Genomic DNA, 15,207 nt, shown 5'->3' with positions numbered 1-15,207 from the left:
GATTTTGTATTTTGATTTTATATTCTGTTATATTGCTGAATTTGTCTATTAATGCTGAGTCTTATGGTAGAATTTTTGGGGGTCCTCTAATGTAAAGGTTTGTATCATTGTAAATAATGATAATTTGACTTTTTTATATTCTCCTTTTTTTGTTTCTCTTGCCTGATTGCTCTGGCTTATGTTATGAGTACTGTATTGAACAAGAGTGATGATAATGGACATTCTTGTCTTGTTCTTGATTTTAGAGGCAAAGCTTTTGGCTTTTCTCCATTTAACATGTTGTTGACAATTGGTTTGTCATAAATAGATTTTATCAGATTGAGACAGTACTTCTCTACCTATTTTCTTTATGTAGGGTTGTTATGAATGAACATTGAATTTTGTAAGAAGCTTTATCTGTAACTGTTATGACCTTGTGAATTTTTCCTTCCATTTATGTGGTATATTATATTTATTGATTTGTGTATGTTTAATCATCCTTGCATCCTGGGATGAAACTTGCTTAGTCATGAGGTATGATCTTTTTTTTTCTCTGATAATTCTCTCAGGTTTGATCTTTTTAATGATGCATTATGTTTGCCAGCGTCTTATTTAGGATTTTTGCATCTGTGTTCATTAAAGAGATTGACCTATAGGGCCAGGGATTCAGGTTAGTGGTTCCACCACTTGCCTCGCCAAGCGCAAGGACCCAAGTTTGATCCCCAGTACCAAAAATGAGAGAGAGAGATTGGCCTATATTTCTCTTTTTTTAGTTTGAGTCTTTGTCTGGTTTGGAATCAGAGTTATGCTAGTTTCCAGGAATGAGTTTGGAAATACTTCTTCATTTTCAGTTTCACTAAAGAATTTGAAGATTACTGGTATTATATCCCTCTGAAAGTCCTGTAGAATTCAGCAATGAATCCATCAGGTCCTGGGCTTTTCTTAGTTTATAATTGTTTTTTTTTTATTACCACCTCAATTTCAGCCTGTTATTGGATTTTTCAGTGTTTTTACTGGTATGTCTTCTTGGTTCCATTTTGGTAATTTATATGTGTCTAGGAATCTGTCCATTTCTTTAAGAGTCTCTAATTTGTTGCAGTACAACTTTTCAATAATAGTTACTTTTGATCTTAAGGATTTCAGGAGTGTGATTTTAACTTTTTCATTTCTAGTTGCACTAATGTGGATCTGTTCATCTATTTTTTGTTAGTTTATTTCAATTTTGTTAATTTCAGTTCTGATCTTTGTTTTCCCTCCTTATTCAAGGTTTGGGTTTGGACCGTTGCTGTTTTTCTAGCTTCTCAAAGTTGCTTGAGCTCATTCTTTTTCTTTCTTTCTTTCTTTCTTTCTTTCTTTCTTTCTTTCTTTCTTTCTTTCTTCCTTTCTTTCTTCCTTTCTTTCTTTCTTTTTTTTTTTTTTTAATGAGTCAGGGTCTCACTATGTAGTTCAGGCTTGAACTTACTGTGCAGCCCAAGCTGACCTTGAACTCAAGCAATCCTCATGCCTCAGCCTCCAGAGTGTTGGGATTGCAGGCATGTTCCACTTTGCTTGGCTCTGTTTTTCTAATGTAAGCATTTATAGCAGTAAATTTTCCTCTTAGGGATGCTTTTATTGTGTTCAGTAGGTTCTAGTATGTTGTGCTGACATTATCATTTGATTTTAGTAGTCATTTAATTTCTTTCTTAATTTATTCCATGAGTCATTAAGTGTTCAGGAGTATGCTTTTTAATGTCCAGGTGTTTGTAAAATTTCTGTAATTTCTTTGCAGTTGATTTCTACTATCAGTGTGCTGTCTGATAGTATATGTGGTGAATTTGATTGTTTTGTATTTAAGTAGGCTTTATGGATTTAGTACATAGTCTGTTTTGCAGAATGTTCTGCTGAGAAGAATATGTATTCTACTGTAGTAGGGTAGAACATTCTGTAGATATTTACTAGATCCATTTGTTCAGAGGTTTGGATCAGCTCTGTATTTGTTGATTTTTGTTTTGTTTTGTTAGTCTCTGTGAAAGTGGTTTGTTAAAATCATCCACTATGATTCTGTTTGTTTTGGTCTCTTAAATCCAGCAATATTTCTCTGGCAGCTTTTAAGATTCTGTCTTTTTGTTGAACATCTGGGATTTTTTACTATGTTGTGTTATGGGAAGCTTGTTTTTTCATCATAGTGAAATGATAGGCATTCTTTAACCCTCACTTACCTGTATGTTATTCTCTCTATATACTTGGAAAGTATTCTGCTGTGATTTCTGTAAACAGGTTTTTTGGTTTTTTTCCATGTGTGTAACTGTATTTCTCTGTAACTCCAGTTGGCCTTGAGTTGGTCTTAGTATCACTTAGTAGTTGTTGGATGAACTTTTCTTGTTCTCATCTGTTTTAAGGTTTTTCTCAGTAAACCATCATATATTTCCGTTTTGTCCTTGATTTCTGAAACCCTATCTTTACTTGGTGTTGTGGCTTCTGTCTAAATGTTTCTCCAAAGCCTCATGTCATAGATAGGGCTTTTTCAGAGGTTGCTGGATCTAGAGTGTGTGATGCTGGGAATTCATAGTGCAATGCTAGGATTAAGGGTGTGAGTGCTCCCCATCCTAAGTAGCCTGGATAAGATATAAGGGATAGAAAGAGCTGTAGTTGCCTACAGCTATACTACCCTGAATGCACCCAATCTTGTCTGATCTCCGAAACTAAGCAGGGTCAGGCCTGAATTGTACTTGGATGGGAGAAAGAGCTGTGGTTGTCCCTTGTTGCTTTGCTACCTTCTGCCTGCCATGAACTGTTTCTCTTCTGCCATGCCTCTCTTCCCTGCCACCCTGATTTGGAGCCAGCTGATTATGAACTGAAACCTCTATAAACTGTGAGCTAAATAGACCTTTCCTCCCTATACTTGTGGATATTGGATTTTTTTTTTTTTTTTTTTCAGCAACAAAAGTAACTAAGACACTTGGTCATTTCTTCTGTTTATGGATTCAATTAAATCCTTTACTACCAAGATGTCTGTTTGGTACTTTTTCTGGGAGTCTTTCTTTGGTAAAATTGTTGTTATGTTTTGAACCATTTTGGTCAGCCCTTCCAATTTTGTTTCTCCCATAACCACATTGGTCAATTTGCATGACAGTTCAGCTGTCTTTTGTCCTCTTTGAACTCCTGAGCTTGTTTCCTCTTTGATCGTTTTGCACAGCTCAGTCATCTGGTGTATATTTTTCTCTTCATTGGAGACCCTTGGGTGTACTTTGGGAGAGCTGGATGCCTTTAGAGACATTTTGTTGCTTTTTTTTTTTTTTAATGTGCTGAGAGTTGAAGTCAAATAGACTGAAAAGAGTTGGTTGTTGATATCAGGATCTCTTTAATTAGGTTCTATTTTCCAGTGATACGTTCTTGGCTTTGTCAAGAGGTATTGTTTACCACTTCGACCTATTCAATTTAATTGTCTTGGACCCTGTCACTGTTTTTTTGTTTTTGTTTTTGTTTTTTGTTTTTTTTTTTTTGGTACCGGGGATTGAACTTGGGTCCTTGCTGCCTGCAAGGCAGGCCACCGAACTGCTGAGCTAAATCCCTGGCCCCCTGTCACTGTTTTAAGAAGAGAATTTCTCCTGGTTATAACCATGTCAACAGATCCAACCATATATCAATCATAAACATAAAACTTACTGTATTTGGATAATTTCACTCTTGTCAGTACCTCTTACAGACTAAATTATACTGCTTTTGTTGTTTGTGTGGAATGTGGTGGGTGAGGGAAAGAAGGGGATATGTCATTGAGAAGATAGGTAAGAAAAATGTCAGTAGATAAAAAATAGGAAGTTGGATTGTATTGGAATTTGTTTCAGAGTATTTGTCCAGGCAGGAGGAGCTAAGCAGATAGATGGAAGTGTATTTAGAGATTAAGGGAGGATATGAGATTGTCAGAACCTGTTAATATATTAGGTAATTTGTTTGGATGCTCCAAACCTGATTTTGTTAAAGATTAGCCTCATATGCCCTTGATTGGTACTGTTTAAATTTATAGCACTGATTAATTCTTATTTTCTAATGCATTTATTCAGGCCTCTGTTATATTTATGCCATTGGATGGGAGGGAGGGTGAGGAGGCAAGATAATAAGGAAGAGAGGAGGAAAAAGAATAGGGAGGGGAAGAGATCAAAAATAGGAGAAGAGAAACAGGTACAGTAGAAGGTCAAACGCAAAAACCTTGAAAATTAAAAGTTTAACAACCAAACAATACCAATAAAGGAGAACTAGAAGAAACTGAAAAGAAAAAATGGAAAAAAATACACAACCCAAGATGGCCCAAATCAAACAAAGCAAGGATATAACAAATATAACCAAAATAAAAACCTTTACACAGTTATTATTGCATTAATCCAAAATGTCTACATAGCTCCCTTCCACTGACATCACAGTATAATTTCAAGCAACCATGCAATTTCCCCCTGCGGGCCAGAGAAATGTCTACCCAAAGGTGAGGGCTCCTACTCCCTCTGAGCACGTTACCTGGATTCAGGCAGTGCTCTGGGCAAGGGGAGTGCAGACCTCCTAGCTGACGACTTCGAGGGGCAGGAAAAATCAATTGTGCACAGATACACAGGGTGAGGGGCAGATCTGTGAGTGGAGTCACTGGCACATAGGTCAGATAGTGACATGGCTGAGCCAGAACAGTGATCACTCTACTACCATCTTTCCAAAAACCGGACAAGCCTGAGATGGTATGAGGTCACATCCACCACCCGCCCTGGCAAAGAGGCACCCTCAGCCAAACCTGGAGGAAGCACTAGGTTCTGCATGTGGGCAGGCTAGGACAGATAAACATCTTTGGATGGGAGATAGTGAATAGCACATGGGCCAGTGGCTTTTTGTCTATATATTAGTGAAAGCTTCTGGAGGGAAGGCAGGGAGACATTGAGATATTTACCCCTCAAAATGATTGAGGAAATTGGATCCATGGAGGCCTGCAGTGGGTCATAGGCCCTGTGCAAAGATGTTTATCTGTCCTAGCCCGCCCACCTGCAGAACCTAGTGCTGCCCCCAGGCTTGGCTGAGAGGCCCCGCTTTCCCTGGGCCAGGTGGTGGGCCGGGTGGTGGATGTGACCTCATACCATCTCAGGCCTGTCTGTTCTGGCTCCACCATGTCACTATCTGACCTCTGTTCCAGTGACTCCGCTCACAGATCTACCTCAGCCCTGTATATTTGTGCATAACTGGTCTTTCCTGCCCCTTGCAGTCCTCAGGTTGGAGGACTCCCCCACCGCCATGCACACATATGCAAATCCTGCTGGGAATTATGGGTAGGCACTGAATGTTCCACACAGAGTGCTGCCATTGTATGTGGGTGCAGTGGGCAGCCTTTTTTTTTTCCTTTTACCTGTGTTGGACGTGCCATCTCTGACCCACAGTCCTGCCACTCGCCAGTGATAGAGTGCTACCATTTACCAGACATGGATGTATCCCACCCCTCGCAGGTGCTGGACCACTATGGGTTACCAGATGTGGATGTGTCCCACCGCTAGCAGGCCTTGGAGCTCAGTTGTTTACAAGACACAGGTGCTAGGTGCCGGACGGGTCATTCGGTCCTATTGTGTTTTTGGCTTCTCTGAATCCGTGTGTTAAATATGTATCACTCTGCTGCACCCAACTAGAAGGATACAGTGAATGTAAGTCTGTTCAGTCAGCCAGGCCATCGCTGAGTGGTTGGCTCCCTTCTGTCAGTTCATTCCTCTCCTAAGATGGTGTGTATGCCAGGTCTGGGGTGAAGGGTAGGGGGTGAGAGGACCGCTATCCAGGAATGGTCTGATTTCCCTTCATATACACTCTAAACACTGGATTTTAGTCCTGCTGGTTTTCTTTTCATTTGTCCTCCCATATCAGACTTGATCTTTTGCCCTCATCTCGAGGTACCTGCTCTTATCCAGTGCCAGTTCAGAGCTATTCACCCTTGCTGCCATCACCTTGGTGGCCGTCTTCTCTCCGTGTTTGCTGTTCTGATGGTAGAAGCTAATAGACCTGCCTATTGGGGAAAACTGCTTTCCTCTGTCCCCATCTAAATATGACTTCTGGCAATGGGAACAGCCTACCAATTTGCTCTCAGTTGTATGTTTATATGCATATGTATTCCCTACAGTTCCCCACCATAATTGGTAGTTATTGCTTGTGTTATGTTCTATAATTTGGCATAATTTTGTTTCATGTTTTACTTATTTTAGAGTTTTCTCTAGATTATCACATGTATGTTTGTGTCTTTTTTAAATTGCTGTAATGTTTTACCATAGGGATGGCCAAAGAACAGGGTCACACAGTCATTAGGTTGAATTTAGAATACTAATTTTCTTGTTCCCAGTTGGTGTTGTATTTTTTGGCTTTGTTTTGTTGTGTGTTTTTTTTCTTTCCTCTTCCCTTAATAGTTCTAGGCTTATATAGCCAAATGTTGTAGATTTAACACTTTGGTTCCTTTTTGCTCACCTAAATTTTCCACTTAGAAATTAAACTTTCTTCCTTCTGTAGTACAACAGTATTTTTTTTTCACGCTACTTATTTTGCAAAGAGGGTTCATTACATTCCTCCTCACAGTATGCCCTCCATGGGAAGAATTATATTCATTCTTGGATATACTTTATACAAAAGTAGATGCTAAATTAAAAAGTTTGTAATTTTCTCCTGCCAATCTGTCCCAGACGGCTATTTTGGGAACACCATGTACTCTGAGAAACCCATTCCAGGTTTGTCTCCAGAAGGCTGCTATTTGTTTGTGTATCTCCATGCTCCTGCTGAGCATCTCTTTTCCTTTCTGGCTTTGGCCTCCAATCTTCCCTATTTTTCTAGTCTCTGATTCCCTGCTCCTTTTATCCTATCCTGCTATCTCTACTGTGGCTTGGCCAAGCCGTGATACAGATAAACTCAGAAGTTGAAGGCATTTGGAATGTTATTCCCCCACAAGCATAATGGCACCCACTTTCACAGCCCCTGCGTAGACCTGGCTGTGGAATTCCGGCTGAACATTTGCTAATTCCTGTGCTCAGGAATGTGCATACATATCCTGTGGATGGATAATTGACTTTATGTGTGCTGAAACAGCAGCTTGGCCAAGGGCAGCTGAAGGAGAGGAACTTCTGAAAACAAGAACATTAGACAAAATTAATTTACATGGAAATTTGAAGGCTGAAAACCAACTGCTTTTTAAATGGATAATTTTAAAAATTAGACTCTAAGTACCAGAAAATATTTCTCAAGGCTGTTCAAGGATGGTTCAACCAACCATATCCTTACAGAAATGTGGTAATTCTAGTCTCCTTTTCCTTTCTCCAGCTAGGTTATTGGACTTTGAGTGCTCTGTTCTTTAAAAAGACTGGGATCTTCAGCTTTCAAATGGCTCTTTTCCAGAGAGGTGGCTTACACAACAGTCCTCAACACAGTATTACTGCAAACACTCAGAATTAGTCCAGAAGTGGAAAATGTGCTGGTGGGGTTTCCATTCAAATGAAGAATGAGTGTTCTTTGTAGAAAAGAGGCTTTGTGGCCAGCGTAAAGTAAAATACTTTCTTTTAGGTTATTTTCCTTAGTGTCTGTATCTGCCTGTTCAACATAAGACTTTTTCACATGCCCGCTATAGTTGTTTAGTTTTGGCTTGCACAGTAATCCCACAGCTAGCATTTATTGGCTGTGTGGTGGGCACTGTACTGAGGTCTTTCTACTTATTCCTCATAACAGTGCTGTGAGTAAGTGTAGTTGGCCCTCTGTCTGTGAGTTCTGCATTTATGGATTCGTCCAACTGTAGATTCCAAATAATCCCGTGTGTGTCGGGGGTGGGAGGATCATGTATTTACTAAATATGTACAACCTTTTCTCTTGTCATTCCCTAAGCAATACAATGTAACAACTATTACATTGTAGTAGATAATACAAGTAATCTGGGGGTGATTGCAGGTATACAGGGAAGATTGTAGATTATATGCAAATATTGTGCCATTTTACTTAAAAGGGTTAAGGATCTGTAGATTTTGGTATTAGCAGGGGCATCTTAAAACCCACACACCATGAATACTAAGGGCAACTGTACTATTTCTCTCCACATTTTATCCCAAACTTAACTTGCAGATAGCATTACTAACCCCATTTTTAGCTAAATAACCTGAGGCTTAAAATTGATAAGCAGTATCCTCACAATCACATAGCTAGTAAATAGTATAATCAGGATTTTTTAATTACATTATCCATTGTTCTGTGGTGGCTGTACGGGGGAAGTTGCCCAAGCTGTCCTGGAAGGCAGGATGCAGTGATGATGCAAAGTATAGTGAGCTAGAGTGTGAGTTCAAAGCTTGGCTCCACTGCTCCCTACTAGAGGGAACTTGGGCCAATTATTTCACCTTTCTGGGTGCCTTTGTGTGAAATATATATAATAAAAATATCTATTTCTCAGTTATGGACTTAATACATGGAAGTTCAGGTAGTATTTGACACATAGTAAATGCTCAATTAATGTAGCCCCTTGTTATTATCTTTATATGCCACTATAAAGAGCACATTTGCTTACTTCAGGATCAGAACATAGCTGTTAGCATTTTTATCATCTCATTTGTATTCAAAGCTGAAAGAGAAAGCTGAAAAGTCATTCCAGGCACTTTCCCCTCTTTTTTAGGAAAAGAAGCTATTTTCAAATGTTTGCCGACTTGTCATTCCTAGGTACAGTGGAGGTTAGAAAAAGGTATAGTCAGTGGTGCGTAGAGGCCACCTCTTGGGCCAACACATATATTCAGAGACTTTGCAGTCTAGTTGATATCACACCTAGGGTAGCTTGAAATCTGCCATGGTAGGAGAATTTATATCACAGAAACTAGGAAATGCTGCATATCAGATCCCCTTCTCCAAGAACTAATCATTAAATAAATTTACCTGCACACCATTGGATATATTTAACTCCATCTGCTGGTCTGAAAGGTGGCAGGGAGTAGAGGTGAGATGTAGAGATTGGAAATGGTCATTGGGTTAACTAACCAGCAGCATCTACCAAAGTTAGTAAACCCTTTAAGCTTCTTCTATTTTTTTTTTTTTTTTTTTTTTGACACAGGGTCTCACTATGTAGACTATGTAGTTGAGACTGACCTGTAGCTCACTATGTAGTCCAGGCTGGTCTCGAACTCATAGCGATCCTCCTGCCTCAGCCTCCCGAGTGCTGGGATTACAGGCATGAGCCACCTCGCCCGGCCCCCTTTAAGCTTTTCTAATACCAGTGTCGTTGGAGATCCAAGCTGAAAGGGGCCTCTCAAAGTCACCAAGGGCAAGGCCTTCTTTTCACTGACAGGAACCTGAGGCTCCCAAGTCAGTGTGCTTTACTTTACATTGGAAAACCAAATAGTGAAAATGGCCCTCCTAAAACCTAGATGTCCTAGAGAGTAGATTTGTTCTCTAGAACTGAGGATTTAAAACCCTGCTTTGTGCAAACTTAATCAGTAGTTATTATCTTAGTGTAGACTTAAGATTAGAAATTTCTGAACCTGCTGTGACTGTATGAAGAATTCCTTTAGCTGCCCTGATACGATCAGTGAAAGCAGGAGGTACATGGATAAAAGTATGGCTTCACTGGCATGAAGGAGAGAGATGAGGTGAGGGGGGGTTTAGGATTAAAACCCAGTGTCAGCAGAATGTACTTTTCCACAACAGTCATTGATAGGATTTATATAGCTTTCCATTGTGTGTGTGTGTGTGTGTGTGTGTGTGCGCGCGCGCGCGTGCGCGCACGTGTGTGCATGCAGGGATCAAACTTGGGACCTTGTGCTTGTGAAGCAGGCAGCAGAACCACTGAGCCAAATCCCTGGCCCCTTCATTGCTTTTTAATTCATCCAGGCCCATGCTTGATGTCCTGTTTATGGTTTAGGGTTTCATTTTATTGAAACCCTAAAATCATTTTAAGGAAGTTTTGGGAGGATTTTGCTTGTTTTTGGTTCTTTGAGACAGGGTCTCACTGTGCAATTCAGGCTGACCTTGAACTCAAGGTGATCCTTCTGCCTTAGCCTCCCAATTGCTGGGGTTACAGGCATATACCACTCCCACCATGCCTAGTTCAAGGAAGTTTTAAGTAGGAAATAGACTCCTCACAGCTCTGTTTCAGACAGGAATATGTTTGTGTGATTTTTATTTCTTTACATCTTAACCAATCCTGGGTCTGTCTTTATCTATAGCCAAGTTACATCACTGATGTGGGGCCCCCTGGTCGAAGCGCTATGGATGTTGTTGAGATGGCCTACGCCCAGCAGGTGAGTCTGCTCTCAAGGAAGAGTTAATCCAGGAAATTTCTTGCGAGCCTCAGAGAAGTCAAAAATGACTTCATGTGAAAGTCAAACCCTAAGGCAAGTTGGGTTTTTATTTAGAGAACTGGTTAATATTTTACTACACAGGCCACTGGAGAATTCTACCAAATAGGGTAATAGAATGACTCTGATTTAATGAGGAGAAATTGAAATCTGCCCTCTACTAATCAGGGCATCCTGTTTGCATTATTGGCAATTGCAGCATGTACAGTAAAGGGTTGAATAACTGCTCTGCATGGCATGTGGTTCTGTATTAACTGAGTAACCTGTGAGCTGGTGGTATGATCTTTCACCCCTTGTTGAGAGAAATTTCCTAAATGCTTTTCAGCTTAGTGAGCATACCATACTGAGTGTTACTTAATGTCATTGTTGTCTTGGTGAAGCTCCTGATATACTGGGGTCATTCTTCTGACTGTTGAACGTGACCATATAATAGCAAGGGAGTAAATTGGGGTTCTCTGTGGTAACCAAAGACTTGCTATTGGATTGTAACTGTCCTGAGGACAGGCCATACCTGGGGTTGACTTTTTGAATAAAATAGTACCAGATGATTGTGTTATATTATAATTTGCCATTTTCTTCCACAGAGTATCAAGATGGACAAACATTCCTGTTTCTTGAGCTGAAAGCTGTAGTATTCCTTCCTCTTTAAGATCGTCCTAGGGCCGGGGATTTAGCTCAGTGACTCGGTGGCCTGCCTTGCAAGCGCAAGGACCCGAGTTCAATCCCCAGTACCAAAAAAAAAAAAAAAAAAAAAAAAAGATCATCCTACATGACCAGTATCCAAGGAACATGTCCCAGCCATTACCAATTCCCACGACTTTATGGGGAATACACCAGTGCCACTTGTGGCTCTCAGCACTATTCACTTCTTTTTTCCCTTTAACTTGGAGTAGGGGTTGGAGGCAAAAACTGATGGCAGCTATAGAGGGGAGCAAAGGGCTGTGAGAAACTGTTCAACCTTCTGTGCCTTGATGGAGGTCTCTAACTTCAGTTGCCAGTTAATTAGGCACTGGAGTTTTTCATGAACTGAATACCTAGTAGGCTGATGGTATTACCAGAAATCCCTTTTCTACCCCTCATTGAAAGTCATATCATAAGTGTCTTTTAGAGTTTTTCTCCTTTACCATTGGCGATAGCTGCATGTACAGTACCATTGCTATTAAGAAGTCCAGGTTGCTGAAGCCAGCTTTGTCAGCTTCCCAAAGCGAGTTCCTCCTCCTTCCAACTCCTTGGTTTACCACTGACCTTCAGTTATTTCCATCAGCTCCAATTTTTAGATCTCTCTCTTCTTATTCTCCATGCACATTGACATACTTTAAATTTCACCTTCATTATATGGGGGTGACTCCCTCCATTGCCATGGCCACCAGCAGGAGTACAGGCCTAATGAAATTATAAGCTTCTGAGGAGATAAACTATGGTTTATATCTCCAAAAACTAGCACTTAGCACACAGTGATATCAAATATCTGTGTTACATGGCCATCCTCTCCAATGAAGAGTGACTCTTTATATCCCATATTGAAACACAGTACCTTGTCTACGGCCATACCACCCTGAATGAGCCCGATCTCGTCTGATCTTGGAGGCTAAGCAGGGAATGGAAGCTGGTGGAAGCTTCTGCTGACCATCTGCTGGCTTCAGAACCGCTTAGGAGGTCTTAAAAAGAAGTGAAAATAGAAATTGTGCCCTTTACTTTGCTTTCCATCATTTCAGATTTATATCTATAATGAGAAGATTGTCAGTGGGCAGTTACAGCCTAACCTCGTGGACCTCTGTGCTACAGTCCCCCGCCTGAATGATAAGGTATTGCCCATTGATAACCCAAGAAGAAAGGTGAGGTCTTGTGTGCAGATGGGATTAGCAGTTTGCTGACTTGGCTGAAGTGTGCTGAAGAGACTCTTCCATGGAATAAAATAACTGTTCTTCAGATTTATTTTACATAATTTTGTAGTTTGTTTTTTTTTTCCTGTTGACTTTTTAAATGCATCTTCAAAAGGCTCACCCAAGATCAATTAATAGTAATAAGTGTTTTTCTTGAGCTATCTTTGCTTTGAAATCCTGTCAGCCTGTCTCTCTGCTCACAGTTTTCTTCTCATACAAAGGGAACCCTTTAAGGAGAGTTGAATTGCAAAGGTGATTTTGTTTTCACACCTGCCAGCCCCTTGAACTTGACTCAGGTAGGGTCTTTTTTTTTTTTTTTTTTTTTTGGTGGGGATTGAACTCTGGACCTTATGCTTGTGAGGCAGGCACCATGTCACTGAGTTAAATCCCCAGCCCTCAGGTAGGATCTTTATGAGTATTTTTCACATGCCACTGATGCCATTCCTCTCTCACACCTCCTTCTTGCCAAGTTTTTATTTGTCCCCACACTTTATCCTTAGCCAGTTTTTTTTTTTTTTTTGGCGGGGGAGGGGAGCAATAAAACAAAGAGTGGATGAATGGGTGGTCGGGTTGATAGCCTTTCCTCCTTTTTTCCTTCTCCTAGCTGCCTATTACTATAGAAGCAAGAATCCACACACAGATTTTATGTTTTTTTTTTTTAAACTGCACGTAGTTTTATAAATAGCAAAATGTAAGGCCGTACAAAGAGATCTAGAGAAGAAAGTAAGAATTCACTAGTTGTACCCTCCCCCCAAAGTCACATTTAGCTAGGTGTTCTGTAGTTTAATTTTTGAGAGAAACCACAGGTTTTTTCTCTTTCACTTCAGAGAAAGTGTAAACTTGTGTTTCTCTACTTGGTGCTGTCCTCTTTAGAGTATTACCAAGGGTTCAGGGAAGACATTTTAAAGGAGAGATTTATGGCCAGGAGGACTCAAGAGGGAGGTCTGCTGTATGTTGGTAACACAAAGTAAAGAATGCTGCTCTTTCCTGGGAGCTGCTTTTGAAAGAAGTGAGTGGGAAGGAAAATGGAAGGCCTGAGCTTCCAAAACAGGGTGAGAACTGTGGTTCCTTGGAGAGTCTTTGGAAGGACAAAGCCTAGATTATTTAGGTTAAACTCTTATTTTAAGCCTTAAGAAATTCAAATAACCTTGTAAGGACTAATAATGTAGAACTTGAGTTTAAATTCCTAGAGCTCTGCACAATTATAAATGTATTCAGTCTCTCTTAAGGGATAACCCATTGAGATTCCGTGTTCTTGTACTTTTATGTGGCTTTAATTATGTAGGTGGTTATGTCAGGCCCAGAATGGTAATTGATCTGAAAACCAACGGGGTGGGAGTGGGGGGCTGCTGCTCATCAGTGGGTAAAATCCTGGTGGCTGTCAGGGCAGAGGCAAAGCTTTTGCACTGAGCTTGAGTCTGGGGCTCTCGGAAGACATTAGCCTCACCCCCATCCTCACCCTGCCATTCAAGTCAGAGTGCTCTAACAGCCAGATAAATTCTCTGGCCCTGCAGCCTTGTCATATATAGTCTCCATTTATACACAGAACATTTCTGACATGTGGACCATGGTAAAACAAATGACAGATGTGTTGTTGGTACCAGCCGGTGACACCCTGAAGAGCCGAAACAGCTTGGAAGTGCGCATGGACTTTGTCAGGCAGGCCTTGGGATACCTTGAGCAGAGGTAAGGCAGCAAAAGCACAGTGGGGCTGTTTTTCCCATCTCCCACCCCCACATCCTCCAACGGCAGCTCTTTCTCAGTCTTAAACAGCCCTCAAACTAATGCACTCTATGGCTGGTGTAGTTGAAACAGATTGAGTGAGGCTGAAAAGTAGTCTTGCTCTCAGAGACGCTTCTCGACTAGGGAGCACTGTTAGACTTCTGTTTCTTTTTCTGCTCTCTGTCCCCTTATTATGGAGACATCATAATTATTAGGCCCTAATGAAGGGGCAATAGTTAGGGCACAGCCACAAGCTGCACAGCAACCACCTCCAATTAGTGAGGAGGGGCCTTCGGTCATAATCCTGTTTCTTAATGTGGTTCAGCCATTACTCCTAGGCTCTTCTGTTTCCTCTCAGCATTGTAACGTTTACACCAAACAATATTACTGCCTTACTTTGGGAAGACCTCTTTAGCTTGACTTTCCTTCTGGCTCAATTTAGTTCATCACTGTGAGTCAGGGTCTTTCTCAGCTGCTAATGCCTGTGATTTGTGCCTGGGCCTCTTTGCCACCTCCTCACTAATTGGAGGTTGTTGCTGAGGAGCTTGTGGCTGTGCCCTAACTATTGTCTCCTTCATTAATAGGGCCTGTTCCATTCTTCCCTCCCTGTGGACACTCCTTCTAGCTCTGAATGGGCCAGCAGGGGTTGTCATGATTGTGCAACAGACTCTCTTTATTTCTGAAACAGGGTGCTAGGCCTCTCCCTGCTGGCTGGAGAAAAGAAAGCCCAGTTGAATGTACTTGCTAAATTGCAGCTCTTTGCCACTGGGCCTCTGCACCTGCCAGCAGCCTTGTTGTGTGGTTGCTCTTTGTCAACAAAATACCTCTTTAAGAACTTGTACAATTTCCTTGTGTGTAACTGAGGTAATTCAGAGAACAGGTTTTTATACCAAATACTGTATTAATTATACAATCACTACATGAAATGACACCATCAGACATACTTACTACCTTCCATTCCTTTGTTAGGAGAAATCTGAAACCCCAAATGGGTACCCCTCTAACCTGAGTATAAAGGGTTTATGAAATAATTAATTGGGATTTGGCTGAATTTGTGATGAAGTTTGGGGGATATGGACCTTCAGCCATGAAGTAGCTAATGTATGCAGTAGTATTTATTCATTACAAGTCAGCAAAATGTAAGCCACAATTTCTTACACAATATTAAAACCCGAAGGAATTTTTTTAAAATGCCTGTAAGTATATGATTGCTTTTTCCTGCATAGACCTAATCCTTAACATGGGTGCTCAACCTCACCAATAAGACCAGGCTGCATTCCTTTGTTTTAAATCTCTGTAAGCCATCCCATATTATTATTATTATTATT

At 40.8% G+C, this 15,207-nt stretch overlaps 1 protein-coding gene across 7 annotated transcripts in view; it reads left to right on the top strand.

Annotated features, from left to right (window-relative positions):
- The window catches only part of Nup93 (nucleoporin 93), a 114,194-nt gene that overhangs the window by 81,570 nt on the left and 17,417 nt on the right, over positions 1-15,207 (top strand). For all 7 annotated transcript variants that reach the window (XM_033757856.1, XM_010638940.3, XM_033757858.1 and 4 more), the window contains 3 exons: positions 10,143-10,217; positions 11,990-12,079; positions 13,704-13,843. In XM_033757856.1, coding sequence (XP_033613747.1) covers positions 10,143-10,217; positions 11,990-12,079; positions 13,704-13,843 — 305 coding nt within the window. The remainder of the gene's footprint in view (positions 1-10,142; positions 10,218-11,989; positions 12,080-13,703; positions 13,844-15,207) is intronic.

This window comes from Fukomys damarensis, unplaced genomic scaffold (assembly GCF_012274545.1).
Source record: "Fukomys damarensis isolate Sample0158 unplaced genomic scaffold, DMR_v1.0_HiC HiC_scaffold_32, whole genome shotgun sequence".
NCBI lineage: Eukaryota > Metazoa > Chordata > Mammalia > Rodentia > Bathyergidae > Fukomys > Fukomys damarensis.
This window is presented reverse-complemented; position numbering and strand designations above follow the sequence as displayed.